The sequence below is a fragment of the Balaenoptera physalus genome (assembly GCF_965194825.1).
Source record: "Balaenoptera physalus genome assembly, chromosome: 7".
Lineage (NCBI taxonomy): Eukaryota > Metazoa > Chordata > Mammalia > Artiodactyla > Balaenopteridae > Balaenoptera > Balaenoptera physalus.
Genome location: NC_138886.1, coordinates 53,461,018 through 53,486,110, shown reverse-complemented (window position 1 = coordinate 53,486,110; position 25,093 = coordinate 53,461,018). Strand labels below are relative to the sequence as shown.

Below are 25,093 nucleotides of genomic sequence, written 5' to 3'. Positions count from 1 at the left end.
GACTGGTTCTGAAGAATTTGTTCAAAATGCATAGCTAATTTATGCACTGTTCTGTTTGACTCACCCGGTGATCTGCTTCTTGCTTCTTGGCTCCAGAGGAACTCTGGATTCCTTGGCTTTTGGAAACTTTTTCTCCACGTTCCACAGGCCAAACCATTTCTCCCTGAATGAGCATGAAAAATGGAAGGTCCCAGAAGGACCAAAGTGACCTCCCAGAGTGAGTTCTCACATTAGCAGGAGTGGGGTTTGGACATGTGACTGCAATTTCTGCAATCCATCTTAATATCCTGAAAAAACTGACTGGCTCAGCCACTCTGTAAACTGGAAACTTACCATTCCGTTGAAAATTTACATATTTTCCCTAGCCATTGGATCCCCAAAGCCAGAATGTAACCTTTCCCTAGCAGCTCACCCACTAATCAGCAAATCCTGACCCACTAAACGTTACCAGGAGAACAAGCATCCGGTTTTTCTCTGAAACTTTAGAATAAGTGTACTTGAATTTCTCCTTCAGCAAGGAATGTTTGTTTCCTTCATAATGATCTACGCACAGATTACATTTTAGCACCCAGTAGTCCCTGCATCTAGGAATTATGATCTCAGGGAATAAAACTGATTTTTCAAAAGAATTAACACCTCTTCTTAGTTTTCCCAAAGAATTCGAGGTGGTAAAGACTAACATTTTCTGGTTCAAATTATTACATACTTCAACGCATGTTGTCCTTTAAAGGATTTAGCTTCAAAGGCTCTATTTAGCTTACCCGTGCTGCTGTTGCTACAAATATTTCAGGAATTCCTCTTTGGGATTATAATCTGCTCAGAGGATTCAGTGGCATGACCTTGAAACAAGTGTTCTTATTCCCCTTGAGGGTTAACTCTAGGTGCCGGTCTTCAACTCAAGGGTCTTGACTATTTAAAAATATTGAATCCACCTTCAAAAAAGTAAAGATTTAGCCCCACTTACAAAGAAGTATTAATAAATGGACATGTCACAGGCGCTGAAGATAATTCCTCAGTGGAATTCAAAAAATGTTTTGATCAGTGGAAACACTGTTAGAATGAGGTCATGGGTAATCACCTTGAAAAGAACAACCGGCCTCATCCGTATATGAAAGTTCTGACATGTACATAAATTGTACAATAAGGGGGAGGTGTGCAGAAGCTAAGGCAAGTTTGGGATCTATTCCTAGAAAGGTACACAATAGTGACAATGCCCTCCACATCCTCAGCTTACTTGCTACTTCTCCCTGCCCTCTACAATTCTATCACGTCCCGCTCAAGTTATATTGGCCAACAGGAGGGGTTTAGGGAGACAGAAGGGGACCACCCCAAAATCAGGAGTCCGCCAGATCAAAAGTTATAAAAGTGCCTAAGAGCCTTTGCCCCCCTTTATGGCTCCTGTGCTATTTCTGAAGAAGCTAGGAGAACTTTAATGCCTTCTGTGCCAGACATTTACTCATTATCTCTCAGCCCTAAAGCCCGATACCCTTCTGTGCTCTTTTTTGTAATTCAGCGGCTGGGAGGATGCAAACTACATTTCCCAGATTTCCTTGCCTGCTGTCTTCTGGTTAGGTTCTGCCAATGAGAGACACGGGTGGGAGACTAGAAGATGGAATGAGGAAGTAAGAGTCTCTCTTCCTGCTTCTGGGTTCTGTCATCATCCTTCAACAACAGCGGATAGCTATGGCTCAGGCATCTTTCAGCACACCCAGCACCAGCCTCGGGATGCCATCTTAGGGGTCTGGCAACAGCTACACAGTGGTTCCTTCTCTGTACTCCTAGGCTCCAGTAACTCTGCCTTCTCCCATTTGTCTCCCCAGTTCTGGGGCCAACACTATTTCCTACAGTTACCAATCTTCGGGTTATCTCACTTTCTCCTTTTTGCTCTTCCAGCCTATGTATCTATCTCCCTGTATCGATTTCCTTCTGTTTAAAATTTCCCACATTTTGTTTTCTGTTATCCTGATTCACCTTCCAAAGGGGTCTTCTCAAAGCAAGCAAGCAATCAATAAAAATAAAATAAAATAAATCTCAGTGATCTTCTAAGTGCCACCTATTTGCAAGGAAATGATAACATACTTGAGGAAAACAAAGATAGAAACAAGGTCTCTGGGCTACAACTATCTGATGCTTCAGCTAGAGATAGTTTTCATGAATTTTGAAGGAATGAGTTCATGACATAGTTTCCTATGTAGTTTCTACAGCTTTAACTTGCTCTGGAAAGCTCAGAAGGAAATGGTCTATTGAACAGTCCAATTGTCCTTTTCTCCTTAAAAACATAGCCACAACAGAGGCCAAAGCTTACAGCCTCATCATAGAGCTAATTGTTCTTGTTGAGCTATGCCGAGCATTTCCCACACCCAGGCAACTCGGAGAGTCCCAACACGGCTGGAGCTGCTCCAGGCATGGGCCTGTTTATTTGGACACTCAGAAACTCTCCCAAGATAGAACGGCTGACCCTTTTGTTCATCTTACAGCCTCTCTCTTTTCCCCAGGAGAGAAGGAATCACTTCTGTTTTATTTTCCCAAAAATGAAACTGGAAGCAAAGGTTATTGCTTCCATGTGATAAAGGCTATCAACTAGTCAGATATGGTAGCTTCTATTTACTGAGGATAGCATACAGGCTAGTGTTTTTACATATGTTTCCTATTACATTCGTGCTCACAAATAACCTCCGTTTGACAGACGAGTAGGATGGGTCTATCTTATATCCTAATGCATGAGCATTTGCAGACATGGGTGTCCATGAGGGATTTGTTCTGCAGCTGTAGGAGAATTCACATTAATGAAAATTACTGTGTTTCTCTTAAAAACCCGAGTTGAATTACAGAGGAAGGTTGCAGGATCCTTGGCATAGAGAGAGGGGAGATTATTAAAAACAAGTCAGATTTTGGAGTTGTCTGAGAGTACTAAAAACACATGGAGGGAGGGATTAGAGAACCTGTCCCTAATGTGGGTGAATATACCACAAGGGCTACAGCACTGGAGTGGGGCAAGAAAATACCAATCCTGTTTTTCCTTACCTCTTTACATTTTCAATGTGTGAGTGTATGTTTTCTGATACACATAATATATTTGGACAGTAATATCTTAACGCAGTACAATGATTGTATTACTGGACCCAATTCTTTGTATCTTCCTGTATCCAAGCTCTTTGCCATATAACTTTGCAGTGCTTTCCTACAGTGAGTGGGCTAACCTGCTCTTCCCTTTGACTCTGAGTTTGGCCTTGTGACTCGCTTTGGCCAATGAGTTGAGCAAGTGTCATGAGCAGAAGCTTATCAGTGCTTGCATGATTGGGCTTGCACACTCTCTCTCTTGCCCTTTGCCACGGCCATGGATACATGCCTGCTGGATGATGAAAGACCTAGTCTCCGTCTTTTTTTTTTTTTTAAACATCTTTATTGAAGTATAATTGCTTCACAATGGTGTGTTAGTTTCTTCTTTATAGCAAAGTGAATCAGCTACACATATACACACGTTCCCATATCTCCTCCCTCCTGCATCTCCCTCCCTCCCACCCTCCCCATCCCACCCCCCCAGGCGGTCACAAAGCACTGAGCTGATCTCCCTGTGCTATGCGGCTGCTTCCCACTAGCTATCTATTTTACATTTGGTAGTGTATATATGTCCATGCCACTCTCTCACCCTGTCACATCTCACCCCTCCCCCTCCCCATATCCTCAAGTCCATTCTTTAGTAGGTCTGTGTCTTTATTCCCATCTTGCCACTAGGTTCTTCATGACCTTTTTTTTTCCCCTTTGATTCCATATATATGTGTTAGCATACTGTATTTGTTTTTCTCTTTCTGACTTACTTCACTCTGTATGACAGACTCTAACTCCATCCACCTCATTACAAATACCTCCATTTCATTTCTTTTTATGGCTGAGTAATATTCCATTGTATATATGTGCCACATCTTCTTTATCCATTCATCCAATGATGGACACTTAGGTTGCTTCCATGTCCTGGGTATTGTAAATAGAGCTTCAATGAACATTTTGGTACATGACTCTTTTTGAATTATGGTTTTCTCAGGGTATATGCCCAGTAGTGGGATTGCTGGGTCGTATGGTAGTTCTATTTGTAGTTTTTTAAGGAACCTCCATACTGTTCTCCATAGTGGCTGTATCAATTTACATTCCCACCAACAGTGCAAGAGTGTTCCCTTTTCTCCACACCCTCTCCAGCATTTATTGTTTCTAGATTTTTTGATGATGGCCATTCTGACGGGTGTGAGATGATACCTCATTGTAGTTTTGATTTGCATTTCTCTAATGATTAATGATGTTGAGCATTCTTTCATGTGTCTGTTGGCAATCTGTATATCTTCTTTGGAGAAATGTCTATTTAGGTCTTCTGCCCATTTTTGGATTGTTTTGTTTGTTTTTTTGTTATTGAGCTGCATGAGCTGCTTGTAAATCTTGGAGATTAATCCTTTGTCAGTTGCTTCATTTGCAAATATTTTCTCCCATTCTGAGGGTTGTCTTTTGGTCTTGTTTATGGTTTCCTTTGCTGTGCAAAAGCTTTTAAGTTTCATTAGGTCCCATTTGTTTATTTGTGTTTTTATTTCCATTTCTCTAGGAGCTGGGTCAAAAAGGATCTTGCTGTGATTTATGTCATAGAGTGTTCTGCCTTTGTTTTCATCTAAGAGTTTGATAGTGTCTGGCCTTACATTTAGGTCTTTAATCCATTTTGAGTTTATTTTTGTGTATGGTGTTAGGGAGTGTTCTAATTTCATACTTTTACATGTAGCTGTCCAATTTTCCCAGCACCACTTATTGAAGAGGCTGTCTTTTCTCCACTGTATATGCTCGCCTCCTTTATCAAAGATAAGGTGACTATATGTGCGTGGGTTTATCTCTGGGCTTTCTATCCTGTTCCATTGATCTATATTTCTGTTTTTGTGCCAGTACCAAACTGTCTTGATTACTGTAGCTTTGTAATATAGTCTGAAGGCAGGGAGCCTGATTCCTCCAGCTCCATTTTTCGTTCTCAAGATTGCTTTGGCTATTCGGGGTCTTTTGTGTCTCCATACAAATTGTGAAATTTTTTGTTCTAGTTCTGTGAAAACTGCCTTTGGTAGTTTGATAAGGATTGCATTGAATCTGTAGATTGCTTTGGGTAGTAGAGTCATTTTCACAATGTTGATTCTTCCAATCCAAGAACATGGTATATCTCTCCATCTATTTGTATCATCTTTAATTTCTTTCATCAGTGTCCTATAATTTTCTGCATACAGGTCTCTTGTCTCCTTAGGTAGGTTTATTCCTAGATATTTTATTCTTTTTGTTGCAAGGGTAAACGGGAGTGTTTTCTTAATTTCACTTTCAGATTTTTCATCATTAGTATATAGGAATGCAAGAGATTTCTGTGCATTAATTTTGTATCCTGCTACTTTACCAAATTCATTGATTAGCTCTAGTAGTTTTCTGGTGGCAGTTTTAGGATTCTCTATGTATAGTATCATGTCATCTGCAAACAGCTTTACTTCTTCTTTTCCGATTTGGATTCCTTTTATTTCTTTTTCTTCTCTGGTTGCTGTGGCTAACACTTCCAAAACTATGTTGAATAATAGTGGTGAGAGTGGGCAACCTTGTCTTGTTCCTGATCTTAGTGGAAATGGTTTCAGTTTTTCACCATTGAGGACAATGTTGGCTGTGGGTTTGTCATATATGGCCTTCATTATGTTGAGGAAAGTTCCCTCTATGCCTACTTTCTGCAGGGCTTTTATCATAAATGGGTGTTGAATTTTGTCAAAAGCTTTCTCTGCATCTATTGAGATGATCATATGGTTTTTCTCCTTCAATTTGTTAATATGATGTATCACGTTGATTGATTTGCGTATACTGAAGAATCCTTGCATTCCTGGGATAAACCCCACTTGATCATGGTGTATAATCCTTTTAATGTGCTGTTGGATTCTGTTTGCTAGTATTTTGTTGAGGATTTTTGCATCTATGTTCATCAGTGATATTGGCCTGTAGTTTTCTTTCTTTGTGACATCTTTGTCTGGTTTTGGTATCAGGGTGATGGTGGCCTCGTAGAATGAGTTTGGGAGTGTTCCTCCCTCTGCTATATTTTGGAAGTGTTTGAGAAGGATAGGTGTTAGCTCTTCTCTAAATGTTTGATAGAATTCGCCTGTGAAGCCATCTGGTCCTGGGCTTTTGTTTGTTGGAAGATTTTTAATCACAGTTTCAATTTCAGTGCTTGTGATTGGTCTGTTCATATTTTCTATTTCTTCCTGGTTCAGTCTCGGTAGGTTGTGCACTTCTAAGAATCTGTCCATTTCTTCCAGGTTGTCCATTTTATTGGCATAGAGTTGCTTGTAGTAATCTCTCATGATCGTTTGTATTTCTGCAGTGTCAGTGGTTACTTCTCCTTTTTCATTTCTAATTCTATTGATTTGAGTCTTCTCCCTTTTTCTCTTGATGAGTCTGGCTAATGGTTTATCAATTTTGTTTATCTTCTCGAAGAACCAGCTTTTAGTTTCATTGATTTTTGCTATTGTTTCCTTCATTTCTTTTTCATTTATTTCTGATCTGATCTTTATGATTTCTTTCCTTCTGCTAGCTTTGGGGTTTTTTTGCTCTTCTTTCTCTAATTGCTTTAGGTGCAAGGTTAGGTTGTTTATTCGAGAATGTTTCCTGTTTCTTGATGTAGGCTTGTATTGCTATAAACTTCCCTCTTAGCCCTAGTCTCCTTATTCATCCAGCTGTCAGCCAGCTGACCATCAGACTGTGATGTGAGCAGCTGACACCAGTCCAAGGTTCTTCTAACCTTGTACTTGAAACCAGCCTGAGTTGCTGACTTGCAAACTCACAAGGCAAATAGATGCTTGACGTTTCGAGCCACTGAATTTTGGGGTGGTTTGTGATGCATTGTTATTATAGCAATAAATAGCTTATAACTTATGATTAACTAAACACATATTTATCATGGGTGTGTGCTCAGAATTTTTAAAATTATGAGATGTATGATCAATAAAATGCTTGGAGAATATTGGAGCAGAGGTACTTTTAGGATTCTACTTCTCAGATTCTCATGTCTGCTTGGTCATGTCTATTTAGATGACTTCCTTCTCATCATTCAAGATTTAGTTCAATGTCATCTTCTCCAAGAAGGTTTCTCTGACTATTCCACTAGTCCATCAAAGGTAGATTCTGCCACCCAGATCACTCTCTATCCTATTATCCTATATAAGACACACTCATATCTGAAATGATTCATTATCTTTCTCCATTCGGATGTAAACTCCATGAGGGAAAAAATTTCACCTTTTTTTTTTCTTATTACTCGGTATCCCTAGTATTTATAATACTCCTTGGCACACGAAGTGCTCAAAAAAATCTTGCTCACCTCCAGTGCTGGACACCCCATGGCAAACAACTAGCAAGACAGGAACACAGCCACACCCATCAGCAGACAGGCTGCCTAAAATCATACTAAAGTCACAGACACCCCAAAACACACTGCTGGACGTGGTCCTGCCCACCAGAAAGACAAGATCCAGCCTCATCCACCAGAACACAGGCACCAGTCCCCTCCACAAGGAAGCCTACACAACCCACTGAAACAACCTTAGCCACTGGGGGCAGACACCAAAAACAATGGGAACTACGAACCTGCAGCCTGGGAAAAGGAGACCCCAAACACAGTAAGATAAGCAAAATGAGAAGACAGAAAAACACACAGCAGATGAAGTAGCAAGGTAAAAACCCACCAGACCAATCAAAGGAAGAGGAAACAGGCAGTCTACCGGAAAAAGAATTCAGAGTAATGATAGTAAAGATGATCCAAAATCTTGGAAATAGAATGGAGAAAATACAAGAAACGTTTAACAAGGACCTAGAAGAACTAAAGAGCAAACAAACAATGATGAACAACACAATAAATGAAATTTAAAATTCTCCAGAAGGAATCAATAGTAGAATAACTGAGGTAGAAGAACGCATAAATGACCTGGAAGATAAAATAGTAGAAATAACTACCACAGAGTAGAATAAAGAAAAAAGAATGAAAAGAATTGAGGACAGTCTCGGAGACCTCTGGGACAACATTGAACGCACCAACATTCGAACTATAGGAGTCCCAGAAGAAGAAGAGAAAAAGAGAGGGACTGAGAAAATGTTTGAAGAGATTATGGTTGAAAACTTCCCTAATATGGGAAAGGAAATAGTCAATCAAGTCCAGGAAGCGCAGAGTCCCATACAGGATAAATCCAAGGAGAAACACGTCAAGACACATATTAATCAAACTATCAAAAATTAAATAAAAAGAAAAAATATTAAAAGCAGCAAGGGAGGGCTTCCCTGGTGGCGCAGTGGTTGAGAATCTGCCTGCCAATGCAGGGCACACGGGTTCGAGCCCTGGTCTGGGAAGATCCCACATGCCGCGGAGCAACTAGGCCCGTGAGCCACAATTACTGAGCCTGCGCGTCTGGAGCCTGTGCTCCATAACAAGAGAGGCCGCGACGGTGAGAGGCCTGCGCACCGCAATGAAGAGTGGCCCCCGCTTGCCACAACTAGAGAAAGCCCTCGCACAGAAACGAAGACCCAACACAGCCAAAAATAAATTAATTAATTAATAAAAATTAAAAAAAAAAAAAAAAAAAAAAAAAGCAGCAAGGGAAAAGCAACAAATAACCTTATAGGGATTCCCTTGTATGTTAACAGCTGATCTTTCAGCAGAAACTCTGCAAGCCTGAAGGGAGTGGCAGGACATATTTAAAGTGATGAAAGGAAAAAACCTACAACCAAGATTACTGTGCCCAGCAAGGACCTCATTCAGATTCGACAGAGAAATTAAAACCTTTACAGACAAGCAAAAGCTAAGAGAATTCAGCACCACCAAACCAGCTTTACAACAAATGCTAATGGAACTTTTCTAGGCAGAAAACACAAGAGAAGATAAAGACCTACAATCACAAACCGAAAACAATTAAGAAAATGGTAATAAGAACATACATAATGATAACTACCTTAAATATAAACGGATTAAATGCTCCAACCAAAAGACATAGACTGGCTGAATGGATACAGAAACAAGACCCGTATATATGCTGTCTACAAGAGACCCACTTCAGACCTAGGGACACATGCAAACTGAAAGTGAGGGGATGGAAAAAGATATTCCATGCAAATGGAAATCAGAAGAAAGCTGGAGTAGCAATTCTCATATTAGACAAAATAGACTTTAAAATAAAGACTATTTCAAGAGACAAAGAAGGACACTACATAATGATCAGGGGATCAATCCAAGAAGAAGATATAACAGTTGTAAATATTTATGCACCCAACATAGGAGCACCTCAATACATAAGGCAAATGCTAACAGCCATAAAAGGGGAAATCGACAGTAACACGACTTTAACATCCCACTTTCACCAATGGATATCATCCAAAATGAAAATAAATAAGGAAACACAAGCTTTAAATGATACATTAAACAAGATGGACTTAATTGATAGTTATAGGACATTCCATCCAAAAACAACAGAATACACTTTCTTCTCAAGTGCTCATGGAACATTCTCCAGGATAGATCATATCTTGGGTCACAAATCAAGCCTTGGTAAATTTAAGAAAATTGAAATTGTATCAAGTATCTTTTCTGACCACAACGCTATGAGACTAGATATCAATTACAGGAAAAAAATTTGTAAAAAATACAAATACATGGAGGCTAAACCATATACTACTAAATAACCAAGGGATCACTGAAGAAATCAAAGAGGAAATCAAAAAATACCTAGAAACAAATGACAATGAAAACATGACAACCCAAAACCTATGGGATGCGGCAAAAGCATTTCTAAGAGGGAAATTTACAGCAATACAATCCTACCTTAAGAAACAGAAGCATCTCAAATAAGCAACCTAACCTTACACGTAAAGCAATTAGAGAAAGAAGAACAAATAAAACCCCGAAGTTAGCAGAAGGAAAGAAATCATAAAGATCAGATCAGAAATAAATGAAAAAGAAATGAAGGAAACAATAGCAAAGGTCAATAAAACTAAAAGCTTGTTCTTGAGAAGATAAACAAAATTGATAAACCATTAGCCAGACTCATCAAGAAAAAAAGGGAGAAGACTCAAATCAACAGAATTAGAAATGAAAAAGGAGAAGTAACCACTGACACTGCAGAAATACAAAGGATCATGAGAGATTACTACAAGCAACTCTATGCCAATAAAATGGGCAACCTGGAAGAAATGGACAAATTCTTAGAAAAGCACAACCTTCTGAGAGTGAAACAGGAAGAAATAGAAAATATAAACAGACAATCACAAGCACTGAAATTGAAACTGTGATTAAAAATCTTCCAACAAACAAAAGCCCAGGACCAGATGGCTTCACAGGCGAATTCTATCAAACATGTAGAGAAGAGCTAACACCTATCCTTCTCAAACTCTTCCAAAATATAGCAGAGGGAGGAACACTCCCAAACTCATTCTACGAGGCCACCATCACCCTGATACAAAAACCAGACAAGGATGTCACAAAGAAAGAAAACTACTGGCCAGTATCACTGATGAACATAGATGCAAAAATCCTCAACAAAATACCAGCAAACAGAATCCAACAGCACATTAAAAGGGTCATACAGCATGATCAAGTGAGGTTTATCCCAGGAATGCAAAGGTTCTTCAATATATGCAAATCAATCAATGTGATACATCATATTAACAAATTGAAGAATAAAAATCATATAATCATCTCAGTAGATGCAGAAAAAGCTTTTGACAAAATTCAACACCCATTTATGATAAAAATTCTCCAGAAAGTAGGCATAGAGGGAACCTACCTCAACATAATAAAGGCCATATATGACAAACCCACAGCCAACATTGTTCTCAATGGTGAAAACTGAAACCATTTCCTCTGAGATCAGGGACAAGACAAGGTTGCCCACTCTCACCACTATTATTCAACATAGTTTGGTAACTTTTAGCCACAGCAATCTCAGAGACAAAAAAGAAATAAAAGGAATCCAAATCAGAAAAGAAGAAGTAAAACTGTCACTGTTTGCAGATGACATGACACTATACATAGAGAATCCTAAAAATGCTACCAGAAAACTACTAGAGCTAATCAATGAATTTGGTAAAGTAGCAGGATACAAAATTAATGCGCAGAAATCTCTTGCATTCCTATACAGTAATGATGAAAAATTTGAAAGAGAAATTAAGGAAACACTCCCATTTACCACTGCAACACAAAGAATAAAATACCTAGGAATAAACCTACCTAAGGAGACAAAAGACCTGTATGCAGAAAACTGTAAGACACTGATGAAAGAAATTAAAGATGATACAAACAGATAGAGAGATATACCATGTTCTTGGATTGGAAGAATCAACACTGTGAAAATGACTCTACTACCCAAAGCAATCTACAGATTCAGTGCAATCTCTATCAAACTACCAAAGGCATTTTTCACAGAACTAGAACAAAAAATTTTACAATTTGTATGGAAACACAAAAACCCTGAATAGCCAAAGTAATCTTGAGAAAGAAAAACGGAGCTGGAGGAATCAGTCTCCCTGACTTCAGTCTATACTACAAAGCTACAGTAATCAAGACAGTATGGTACTGGCACAAAAACAGAAATATAGATCAATGGAACAGGATAGAAAGTCCAGAGATAAACCCATGCACATATGGTCACCTTATCTTTGATAAAGGAGGCAAGAGTATACAATGGAGAAAAGATAGTCTCTTCAATAAGTGGTGCTGGGAAAACTGGACAGCTACATGTAAAAGTATGAAATTAGAACACTCCCTAACACCATACACAAAAATAAACTCAAAATGGATTAAAGACCTAAATGTAAGGCCAGACACTATCAAACTCTTAGATGAAAACAAAGGCAGAACACTCTATGACATAAATCACAGCAAGATCCTTTTTGACCCAGCTCCTAGAGAAATGGAAATAAAAACACAAATAAACAAATGGGACCTAATGAAACTTAAAAGCTTTTTCACAGCAAAGGAAACCATAAACAAGACCAAAAGACAACCCTCAGAATGGGAGAAAATATTTGCAAACGAAGCAACTGATAAAGGATTAATCTCCAAAATATACAAGCAGCTCATGCAGATCAATATCAAAAAAAAAAAATCGAATCCAGAAATGGGCAGAAGACCTAAACAGACATTTCTCCAAAGAAGATATACAGATTGTCAACAAACAGATGAAAGGATGCTCAACATCACTAATCATTTGAGAAATGCAAATCAAAACTACAATGAGGTATCACCTCACACCCGTCAGAATGGCCATCATCAAAAAATCTACAAACAACAAATGCTGGAGAAGGTGTGGAGAAAAGGGAACCCTCTTGTACTGTTGGTGGGAATGTAAATTGATACAGCCACTATGGAGAACAGTATGGAGGTTCCTTAAAAAGTAAAAATAGAATTACCGTATGACCCCCCAGTCCCACTACTGGGCATATACCCTGAGAAAACCATAATTCAAAAAGAGTCATGTACCACAATATTCATTGCAGTTCTATTTATAATAGCCAGGACATGGAAGCAACCTAAGTGTCTATCGACAGATGAATAGATAAAGAAGATGTGGCACATATATACAATGGAATATTACTCAGACATAAAAAGAAATGAGTTATTTTTAGTGAGGTGGATGGACCTAGAGTCTGTCATACATAGTGAAGTAAGTCAGAAAGAGAAAAACAAATACTGTATGCTAACACACATATATGGAGTCTAAAAAAAAATGGTTCTGAAGAACCTAGGGGCAGGACAGGTATAAAGATGCAGACGTAGAGAATGGACTTGAGGACACGGGGGGGCGGAAGGGTAAGCTGGGAGGAAGTGAGAGAGTGGCATGGACATATATACACTACCAAATAGATAGCTTGTGGGAAGAAGCCGCATAGCACAGGGAGATCAGCTCGGTGCTTTGTGTCCACCTAGGGGGGTAGGATAGGGAGGGTGGGAGGGAGACACAAGAGGGAAGGGATATGGGGATATATGTGTACCTATAGCTGATTCACTTTGTTATACAGCAGAAACTAACACAACATTGTAAAGCAATTATACTCCAATAAAGATGTTAAAAAATAATCTTGCTCAATGAATGAAGAAGATGGATTTTTGTGGGTTATGTGAAGAATTGGTCCTAATATTTTGCATCTTTTTACTTGGCATCTTCTTTTCTCTTTGCTATTTTGAAAATAAGGGCCCTTACTACACAATATACAATGTCATAAGAAGTATATAGAAGAATTGGGTTAATAGTATATTGGTCCTGGGGAATAGAGCAGTCCTCAGATGTTCAAGGGGAGTTGCTCCTATTGTTTTCATAGGTTAGTTTAGAAACGAACACAACCTATCAGTCTTTAATCCATAATGATTTTTAATAGTATATATAATTCTCAGAGAATAAAATGGATGAAGGTCATTGGTAAAGGTTAAGGTTGGTAAATGGTAGGTTGACATGTGTAAATTTTGGCCTGTGAAAATAGTGCCTGATAGAGATAATGACTACAAAAGAAAATTCACATTGGTAAAAGCAATAATTAGTAAAATTTGTTATAGATAGAAACTGAATGGTGATTCAAGTTTTATTGTAAAGTCTATAGAAAACAGTGACCTTGAGTAAGATAATTTTTGTTAATATTAAAAAGGGGATAATTTGAAAATTTAAATGTTATTAAACAATAAACACATCAAGAAATTAAAGGGGATCACTAGGCATTCACTTCAGGAATTTTTTTAAAAAGAAAAATTCATTATTAGCAATAGAATTCTTATCAAAAATTTTATATTAATATACAAAAGGTAAAAAACGTTTTGTGTATTCAGAATATAGTATCAAAGGGTCCACTAGGTGCAGCTTACATACGCTAGCCTTCTAAGATATTTGGACGAATGGAAACTTGACTCTCTAAAACTTGGTATTATATCATCAGCATGTGGATTTTCTCTTTTCCCTCCTTGCTTTACTCACCTCCAAAGTAAACGTCATTTGCTGGAAACAAATCATCCTTCATCAACCCCGTCTGTACACATGATTTATCTACTATGGGGATGACCTTTTGTCATTTGGAATATGATCAGAGGAGCGGCATTTGGCCAGCTCGTTTGGAAGAGCCTAACATCATCCCATCACTGAAGAAAGCTCACAAATCTTGTACATATGAGAGCTCTGCTTTCCAGGGAAGCAAGCCTCACTGAATTGTAGAGCTCTACACCCTCCCCTTTTGAGATGAGGAAACTGAGGACAGGGAGGTAGGGAGTGAGGTTTCACAGTTAATCATGTAGGATCACAGTTAATTATTAGCAGATCTGGGACTAGAATCTAAATCTAAATCTTCCATTCCACTATACTACACTATTAGTAGGAGCCTTGGGTAGGTTCATATCAGAACTCCAGACTGTGGGTTCTAACATATCCAATGTTAATGTTGAAAATATCCACTTTCTAATATAGGAAAAACTGGTTATATTTGCTTAATGTCTTTAAAGGCATTACAAACAATCTACTTAAAAAAAATAAGGAAAGCATACACCCAGTTCTTTCCTATGCACATATGTCAACGTGTTCACTGATCTTAGAAGACCCAATCAGCATTTCCAGGGATTCAGGGATTTTCCAAGGATTTAGTCTAGCACATCAGAAACACAGATATTTGAGTAAATGGCATAAATTATTATAAAAGGCAAACACCAAAGAAAATGCCAAAAATAACTAATATACTAAGTGCAAATTAAGCAAGGCATGCAGAAAAACTGAAGCTTGAAAGAGGCAGTGCTGGGCTGTGGAAAGGGCATGCACTTTGCAACTGGACAGGCTTGTCCTCACGTTACTACCTTTAGCTGTGTGTCTAAATTATTACTATAACTCAAATTATCTGCACCTCAATTCCTCTAGCTGTAAAATGGGGCAATAATGCCAGGTCCTGAAAGAATTTTTGTGGCATTGGAGCAAGTTTCAGTGTTAGATGCTCAGATTTAGCTAGAACCAGTGGGATTTCAGTGAGGGTTGACACTTTTCAGCCAAGTCTCATTTCCTCCCCTGCATACCTGGACGGCTTCCTTCAAAATTTGAAGGAAAATTTTCCTCTTAAAAAAATAGTGATCCTAACCACCTCACATGGTTGTGATGCTGAATTAAGATATGCTTTATAAACCACTTAGGACAATAGGTGTTCAATAAGGGACAAGTAACAAGAATGGCGATGACGAATCTTCCCAGGAACGTGAACAATGACTACTCCTTAAAATCAGCCTCTCAGGGGTATTAAGACTAAATCTAGATTTGGAGATAACTAAGACCACACCAAATTTCTTGGACTACGTCTTTCTTACTGGACTACGTCTTTCCAACCTTTTAGCACCCACCCGTTGTTTTTTTTTTTTTTTCTGTTTTGTTGTTTTTATCTTTTGTTTTTTTAAGCTGGGGACATGGAAGGAAGGGAGAAAGCAATGGCCGTTAAACAAGGCAGGGGAAAGATGAGGGAACAAAGCAAGGCAGGTGGCATGACCCAGGAAGGTGAGGAGCAGCGTCTGTCGGGCTGGGGAAGTGGGTGGGAAAGCCCGCGGGCCGTGGTGCTCACCGCGGCCCACCACCAGGCGTGGGGGATGCTGGTGAAGTTGGTTCCACGCACGTCGTGCTCCACGGAGTAGACGGCCTCAGAGAAGGTGAAGATGCCCATGGTGATGAAGAGCAGCAGGCAGCCCACCTGCTGGTAGCACTGGCGCAGCGTGAAGCCGAAGGCGCGCAGGCCGGTGGAGTGGCGCGCCAGCTTGAGGATGCGGAAGATGCGCAGGAGGCGCATGACGCGCAGCACCTGGCCCACGCGGCCCATGGTCTCGAGGTCGTGCTCGTGCAGCGAGCCCTTGCCGCGCACCTGGTCCTCGCTCGTGAAGCACTCGAGCAGCAGCTGCAGGTAGAGTGGCAGGATGGCCACCAGGTCCACCAGGTTGAGGGCGCTCCGCGCGAAGCGCCGCAGGTCGGGCGTGGAGGCCAGGCGCAGCAGGAACTCGAGCGTGAAGAAAGCCATGCATAGCATCTCCACGTGCTCCAGAAAGGGCCGCGGGTTGCCGCCGCCCGCGCCCTGCTCCGCCTGCTGCTGCATCTCCTCCACCGTGTTGAGCGCCAGCGCCACGACGGAGATGAGCACGAAGAGGCTGGAGGCCACCCCGATGGCCTTGGCGGCCACCGACGAGAAGGGCTTCTCCATGAGTTTCCAGAGGCGGCGCCGCTGCGGCCCGTAGAAGCGCATGTCTCGGAAGAGCTCCTCGGCCTCCTCGGCCTGCGCCTGGGCGCGCAGCTCGCGCTGGATCTTGAGCTGCTCGCTCAGCTCGTCGCGCCTCTCCTCGAAGCAGATGAGGCAGCAGCGCGGCGAGTACTTGAGCCGCACGCCCCAGTAGCCCAGTTCCTCCAGGAAGCAGCGCGGGCACAGCTCGTCGCGCACCAGCAGCACCCCGGACGCGTAGAAGTTGTAGATGAGCTGGAAGACCTCCGGGTCGCGGTCGAAGAAGTATTCGTCCGTCTGCTCCTCGTAATCGTCGCACAGGCCCAGCTGGCGACTGCGGCTGGTGGAGGTGACCAGGCGCCCCAGGCGCGTCTTGGGGTAGCTGGCCAGCTCGGCGTACTCCAGGTGGTAGCTGTGGCCGCCCACGTTCACGTTCAGAGTGGAGGACACGACCGGAGCGTCGGTGCCGCCTTCGCCGTGGTTGGTGGTGGCCTCTCCGGGCTGCTGGTCCTCCGCTGCCAGGTCGTCCTTCCACTGCTCCTCCTCCTCCTCCCCATCCTCGTCCTCGTCGATGTAGTAGTTATAGTTGCCCTCGGTCCACGACGGGACGCTGGCCTGCGAGCCCAGGCGGGTCCCCACGGAGCAGATGCTCCTGCGTTGTTGGCTGCCGGCTGCCTGGGATGCGTCTTCACTCTCCGCAGTGTGCCAGGACCTGTAGCCCCAAGACCGCCTCCTCTCATTCTGTTTCAGCATGGCTGGAGGAGGTGCACCCTTGCTTTTCCCTCCTGGTTGTGGTAGGGTCCCCAGCCTGCTCACCGCCACTGGTAGACGGATCACGTGCTCTGCACCGTTGTAGAGAGACCGGCCTGGACCAGCAGACCTGGGGTCCGCAGCCTCGCCCTCAGAGCTCTCCCTCCTCAGGCCCTGGGCAGCCCAGCCCAGCCCAGCCCAGCCTGCCGGGTCTGAACGCATAGGCAGACGGCTGTTGACTGCTCTAATCTTGCTGATAGGGAAGAAGTGTTAGGAGGGATTTAGAGCCTCTTAGCCAGTTTCCTCCCCCTCTCCCTCCACTCTGTGACCTAGGGGATGATTATGTGTCTTAAATCTGTAGATAATCAGAAGGTGGCAGAGATGATTGCTAATAAAAATGTCGGCCAACCCTGCCCTTAGGAAGTGCCCAGTGTCCCTGTGCTGAGATGAAATCAACTGAATTTGCTATAGAATGTCTGTGCCTGTGTCTTGACACTTAACTGTTGAAGTTGCAGCCTCTGCCCTAGGTAAACCCGCCATGAACAGGGACAGAGATAGCAACAGAATGCTTAAAGTGGACCTCCTGACCAGTCACTTTTCCTCTCAGCATTTATCTTTTGTTTAGATCCTAGAAGATCTCAAATGATCTCTTCCCATCCAGTCACATGATCACATTTTTTTCCCCAAATGTATTCCTCTTAGCAGCACTGCTCTGGAGTCTAGTCTCATGTTTAAACCTATCTCAGTTTCTTTCTCTCTCTTTGTCTCTGTCTCTCTCTCCCTCTCTTCTCTTAAAGGATAAGGACACGTTTCAAGGTAGAATCTCAGGATGGGTGGGTAGATGTTCTTAGGGTATTGCAGCCCCGCTCAGCTGCTGTATCTGGTGACCAGACTTCCTTCCAAGGAAAAAGTCTTCATCACTCTTCAAGACATCACTTAAAAAAAAAAAAGTCTCCTGCCATGTGTAAGGCACTGTGCTAGATGCTAGATGCTGGAGATGGAAACTTGACAGAGACATAGTTGCGGCCCTCAAGTTGCTCATGGTTTTATAGGTGATATAAATACTTACATATGCAAGCACAACAAAAAAAGTGAGTGAAAAATACAGAGGTAGCAGAGAAGAGGAAGGGATTTGTTTCAAGCAGGAATTTGTTACTGAATTCAATTTATTTTGAATAGCTAATACACATTCACTACAAAATATTCAAAAGGTACAAAGATGCGTTACGGTAGAAAATTTATTTCTCCCCCAACTCGAATTCCTAGCTATCGAGTGTGCCTCTGAGGTTTTGGTTACCCTTCCAGAAATACTCTTAAACATATATAAGCAAAAACCTGTCTCCATCTATCATCCAAATAGCTCTTTATTACTAACACAAATTACAGTATGTTATTCACTTTGCTATTTTCCCATTAACCATGTATCTTAGAGGTGTTTTCATATCTGAACATAAATATCTGCCTCATTTTGAAAATAGCCACTAAGTAGTTTGATAGTGACAGAATTCAGGTTGTTTTCTACCTTGGCTCTTATAAACAATGATGTAATGAATAACCTGATACCTACACTATTTTACATGTGTCAGGATATATGAAAGATCAATTATTACAGGTGGAGGTGTTAGGTCAAAAACCACATTTGTAATTTTGATTGATAATGCCAAATTTCCTTCATGAAAGTTTTACCAGTTGACAACTCACCATCAATGTATGAGAGTATATTATCACACTCCTTGAGCTCTGCCCATTTTATACATGAAAAATGATGTGTGAGTTAATTTTAATTTGTATTTCTCTTACTATGAATGCAACTGGGCATCTTTTCATGTGATTAAGAGCTACTATATTTCTTTCTCTATTTTTCACTGAGTTGTTGGTATTTTCTTACTGATTTGTTGGAGAGCTTTCTATATTATGAAAACAGACACTTTGCCTGTGTTATGAATTACAAATATTTTTCCTGTTATCCTTTGGTGAGATTTTTTCCATGTAAAATATTTATTTTATGACTTCTGGGTGTTATATTAGAAATGTCTTCACCTCTCTATCATTCTTAAAAAACTTACTTGTTATAGTTTTATTTTTCATGTAAGGATTTGATCCATCAGGAATTAATTTTGATGTCGAGAGTGAAGTAGAGACCCAACTTTATTTTCTGGGCTTTTATCCAGATGTTAAATGCATTAATTGAATAATCTGTTATTTCCTCGTGGATTTGTAGCACTATCTTTATCATGTAGTTCAGTTCTAACTATGCTTCAAAGGTGTTGGGACAGGTAACAGTTGCTACAAGGTCTGCACCTGATAGATTAACACTGGCAGATGGTGTTTGGCTTCCAACGGGGCTCAGACCTGTGAGCCATTTACTGTGGCTTCCAGTAAAGCCTCCTGCAAGGCCTGGCCTCTGAGTTGCTCACTGCATTTCTAGGGTTCTCTAGTCGGCATACAATATCGATGTTGTCTCTCCAGACACACACTTGGCCATTTTCCAACGCCATCTCTTCTTTAGATTGTGCTGAGTACAGTCACAGGAGTTTTCATGTGGTACCGAAAGTCACCTTTTTCCTTCAGAATGAATTATCCTATTATAAAAAGTGAAAGCATCACTATTTTTATGTTTTTAATTTCCTCTCTTTCTATTGCAATCATGTACTACTTTTTAACCTAAACCTTTAACACTCTTACGGCTTTTGCACTTAAAAACCATAGAGTTAGTAATGTTTGTTAGGAGTCTCAGAGTCAAGCCACAAGCACCACAACCATGAAGTAGATTGAGGAGTTTTGCTTTGCTGGACCACGGTTAGGTGACCGGTACTCCCAACATGTGCATGTGTCGGTGTGGGCATGTGGCTTGGATTTTCTCTGATGTGTATATATGCAAGTGCAACGGTAGATGAGTGTCCATATACGGAGACACTTCTTAACAAAGAGAACTGTCCAACCAGGGGATGGATTTGTTCTTAGAGCAGTCAGCTCCTCCTGCCTGCGTGCATGTAAGCATCTGTAGGGCGTGCTGCAGAGGGAGACCCGCGTGGGTGGAAAGGTGGGCTGGTTGATCTTCAAGCCCCATTCTGCCTTGAGATTTCTAAGATTATAAGTCTTTGCTTGATGTTCCATTTGTCTAGAATTCTCCACTGCCCTTCTTCTCCCTAAGTCCTTGTTCTTCAAAAGTCAGCTCAGATGTCGCCTTCTCCCTCAGAGACCCTTGTCTGACATCCCTCTATTTCCCCGAGATGGGTGAGCTGCCCCTTCTCAGTATTCTCATTTAAGATAGCACATCCCACTAGCTTACAATCTGAGGCACTTCTGTTAATGAAGAGTGATTTTCCCATTATAAAAGTTATATACGTGCACTAAAGAAAAATTTAAAAAACAGAAAACAGAATACTAATAATCCATACATTAATAACAGTATCATGCCCAGATACTGTACTATGATAATGTCTACAACAACCTATCACACAGGTGCTATAATTATTCCTATTTTACAGATGAGGAAACTGAGACACAGAGAAGTTAAGTGACTTATCCAAGGCTACACAGATAGTAAATGGTGGAGCTGGGCTCTGCTCCAGACTAAACGTCATGTCATGCTATAAAATAGCATATACATGAAAATCACCTAAATCTCACTATCAAAAGACTATTGTGCTTGCTTCGGCAGCACATATACAAAAAAAAAAAAAAAAAAAAAAAGACTGTCATTATCAATATTTTAACTTGTCTCCTTCCATTTAATTATATATATATATATATAATTATATATGTATACTTAACATGACTGTGGTCAGATTAGACATAAAATTATGTATCCTGCCTTTTTCATTCAACATTTTAACATAAGCATTTTCAGTATTTTAAAAAACACTGTAAGCATTATTTTAAATGGCTACAAAATATTCCATATTGTGAGTATAGCATCCATAACATAACCAAATAGCTTTTATTGAAATAGATATTTTTCCATATTCCACTATTTTCACTAATGATGTGATAAAAGGCTTTGTATTTGAAAGGTTGTTGGTTTGTTTGTTTTTGTATTCTGGGTTATTCCTTAAGGTAGTTTTGCCAGAGGTTTTAGGCCATTGTCTCTTAATTTTGAGCCTTCCCATGGGCCGTTCCTGCTGTTCCTTCTGTTTAGGATACTCTTTCTCCACACCACCCTGTCTCCTCCCTCTGGCTAACTCCTGTTCATCATTTAATAGATGGAAAGCTATCTCCCCTTATCCTCCCTCTAGGAATACCTTCCCTAGTCTCCTAAGGCTGAATTCACCTCCCTTCACTTGTGATTCTATAGCAGCTCTCTCTACTTTGCCTATAACGGCACTTCTCACAAAAGCTTATCTGCCCATAAACAAAACAGGACAGTAAGTTCCAGAAGGGCTGGACAGTGTCTACTCTGTTTACTGTTTTTCCCCAGGGTCTAGGCCAGTGCCTGGCATATAGCAGGCCTCAAAATATACTAGCTGAAAGATGGAAATACTGCATATATATTGCCAACCTGCTTTCCAATTTGCCTCACTTTACACTCTAACCAATAAAATATGGGAGTGTCTCTTTCAGCATGCCTTCGCTATGACATCATTACTGTTATCGTTATTTGCTAATCAATAGGTGAAAATGACATTGCATTTTTGTTTTAACAAGCGCTGTAGTAATTATTTACTTATGTGTTCCCTGATAGCTTCTGAAGTCTTCTAGGGTCATGACAGCCTTGTAGAGTATCCAGTCTGTAGCAGATTAAAAGATATATATTGAAAAGATATGCAAGATCTCTCTGTATTAGTTCTTACAACTGCATGTGAATCTAGGATTATCCCAAAAGAAAGTGTTAAAAAGTATCTATGCTCTGTACTGACATGGCCCCAAGCCCTACTTTGAAGGGAAAGAAAACTAGTGAGCTCTGAGGCTCAGAGGCTGGGAACAGTGGCTATGAGTCCCATTTCCCTGGTGACAGAGATTTATAGGCAGCAGGGTACAATGGGAAGAATATTGGAATTCAAGCCGACTCGATTTTGCGTTCTGGTTTCAAAGCTTTGGGCAAATTTCTTAACATCTTTTCGTCTCAGTTTTCTCATCTGTAAAATGTGTTGCTAGAGGATTTCCTGTGAATATAAAAAAAGAATGCCCCTCTGCTTTATTTTCAGTTGGCCTGCATATGCCCAAATCGTGGCCTATAATACTCATCAAAAGATAGTCATCTCTCCCTCATCCAGCCACCTCCTTCCCCAGTTCCTGATTATACACCTACAACACACAAATGTATTCATTTTTAGCACCTGTAGAGTTTCTCAGCACAGAAATAATGGTCATATTCACCATCCACCATTAAAATGAATCCCTTTATGTTAAGGCAGTGCTGACTAACAGAACTTTCTGTGTTGATAGAAATAATCTTATGGCTGAAAACATGACTAGGGCCACTGAGGAACAGAATTTTGCATTTTATTTAATTTTAATTAATTTATATTTAAATGTAAATGATCACAAGTGGCTAGTGGCTACCATTTGGATAGGGCAGAGTTAAGATATTATCTGTGTCTGAATCAGTGTCTTTTAAATATGTAGAGCCCCAAGGAGCAATGAACTTTTAAGACACTAAGCCCACGGTCGTAGGAGTTTGCCCCCGTAAACTGGCCTACCACTTCCCAAACTAAAAGGGGATGAGACAGGGAGAAAGTAATTTTGAGAGGAATGAATTGAGCCATGGGATGAGATGGAGACGTGTGAGTAGGTAGAGGGCAGGCTGGGGGGTGGGGCCATTTCAGAACGGATTCAGATTCAGGATGGCTTGGGAAGAGAGTAGTATTAAAAGGGAGAAACTGAGGCAAATGGTAAGAAGAACAAGATTGCTGAACATAAACACTTTGGCAAATTTACCCAGACCTAGCTCTGAAAGGCAGAGAGAGAGAAAGGACAAGAAGTTTAGCATTTCCTTGGGAAGCTGCATTTCCTTCAAGATCTCTGTGGTCCCTGTCAGTGAACGACTAAGATTGAAATTGATGAGGATCTAGGTAATTAATACCCAAGCCAAAACAAAGAAATTACAAAAACAACAATCTCCAATAAAGGGAAAAAAAAAGTTTTTATTTTTTAAGGCCTCTGCTAAGCCTGGTGAATTTCTTCCAATAATTGAATTATTGAGGTATTTGTTTACCTCCTTCTCTTTGAATTTACCTGTCTCATCATAGGTGAAACGTGGAATGAATGGGAACAGCGATTGACTGCAAAGTGTCTCAGTCAGTTGAAATTCTTGCTGCCCAAATGAAAGTTGTCTGTGAGTTTGGAGAAAGGAAGAGTGAGTGACGGGGAGGAGAGAAGTCTGTAACTAAACATTCTTTTCATCGATGTTTTGTAATCAGGCTTAAATCTGGAGGGTGCACCCACTTTCCCAAAGCACATCCATCGTCTAATTGCTTCTCTTAAAGATGAAGAACCTGCGACTCAGAGACGTGGGTTTCCTGCCTGATGTTACTCAGTGATTGGCTGGTAGAGCTGGATCTGGAATCTGGGACTCATCTATCTGCCACTCTGGGTGCCTTCCTCTCCTCTGGAATTCCGAGACAGATCATGCAGCCCTTAACGATATGTCTCTTGCTCAGAAAAGCTTCACTTTGATATCTGAACTACATTTATTGTTTCTCCTAAACATACATAAACAGTCTTTCAACATGGTTCTTTTTCTTCACTTTGCCCCAGCTGATCCAACAGATCTTGCCATCTGTTATGCCATTTTGGGAAGTGGATGCAACCAGTTCAACATAAAATATAAACACACGTGCTGAGTGACCTAGTGGTCATCTAGTCCCACTGCTCACATTGGAGATAAGGAAACTCAGGTGTCAGATGAATCAGCCCACTTGCCCGGGGTCTCATAGACAGGTGAGTTAGTACGTGCCTGCCTCTGGAGTCCTGTTTTATTTTTTTCCTTTACATTATGGTTTATTACAGGATGCTGAATATAGTTCCCTGTGCTATACAGTAGGACCTTGCTGTTTATCCATTCTATATATGAGTTTGCATCTGCTAATCCCAAACTCCCACTCCATCCCTCCCTCACCCCCCGCCCCCTTGGCAACCACAAGTCTGTTCTCTATGTCTGTGAGTCTGTTTCTGTTTCATAGATAAGTTTATTTGTGTCGCATTTTAGAGTCTACATATAAGTGATATCGTATGGTATTTGTCTTTTTCTGTCCGACTTACTTCACTTAGTATGATAATCTCTAGCTCCATCCATGTCGCTGCAAATGGCATTATTTCATTCTTTTTTTTTTACAGCTGAGTAGTATTCCATTATATCTATCTATCTATCTGTCTATCTATCTATCTATCTATCTATCTATCTATCTATCTATCTATCTATAGATATATCTCACATCTTCATTATCCATTCATCTATCAATGGACATTAAGGTTGTTTCCATGTCTTGGCTATTGTAAATAGTGCTGCTATGAACATAGGGGTGCGTGTATCTTTTCGAATTATAGTTTTGTCTGGATGTATACCCAGGAGTGGAATTGCTGGATCATATGGTAGTTCCATTCTTAATTTTTTGAGGAACCTCCATACTGTTTTCCAGAGTGGCTGCACCAATTTACATTCCCACCAACATTCCCTGTTCTACGCCAGTGCCTTTCCCCCAGACTTGACATTGTTTCAGCATCGCTGCAGCATATACTTTCACTTTGAGGTTGTGTTCATGTGGAACAAGCAAGCTGTAGATCTGGAAGGAGTCTTTTTGAATAATTTCAATATCAGATCCCGGCAATTAATAAATCAGTTATCCAAATTAATTGCCTTCAGTGATCTAATTCCATGGAAAATTTCTGTCTTCCATTTTGTTTTCAGTAGGTAGTCAACAGTTATATTTCACATATCTTCCGAAAACAATCTGCTCTCTTCTGCCCAGACCAGAATGTTGCTTAATTTCCATGGCACAATAGACCCAGTTGACCTTTAAAACGTTGAGCCTTGTATAATTTGACTTTGCATCTCGTTCTCTTCGGTTTTCCAGGGTTCTCTCTGGTTTCTGTCTCTATGTATCTGTTTCTGCTCCCTGTACTTCGAGCAAAGAGATTCTCTCTGACCAGGTCTCCAGAAGAG

At 40.7% G+C, this 25,093-nt stretch overlaps 1 protein-coding gene across 1 annotated transcript in view; it reads right to left on the bottom strand.

The window, feature by feature from the left end:
- KCNV2 (potassium voltage-gated channel modifier subfamily V member 2) overlaps window positions 1-25,093 on the bottom strand; it is a 51,549-nt gene that overhangs the window by 7,667 nt on the left and 18,789 nt on the right. Inside the window, exon 1 of the mRNA XM_082471001.1 lies at window positions 15,598-25,093. This exon is cut by the window's right edge and continues 18,789 nt beyond it. Within this exon, the coding sequence (XP_082327127.1) occupies window positions 15,598-17,211 (1,614 nt within the window). The 5' untranslated portion in view covers window positions 17,212-25,093. The remainder of the gene's footprint in view (window positions 1-15,597) is intronic.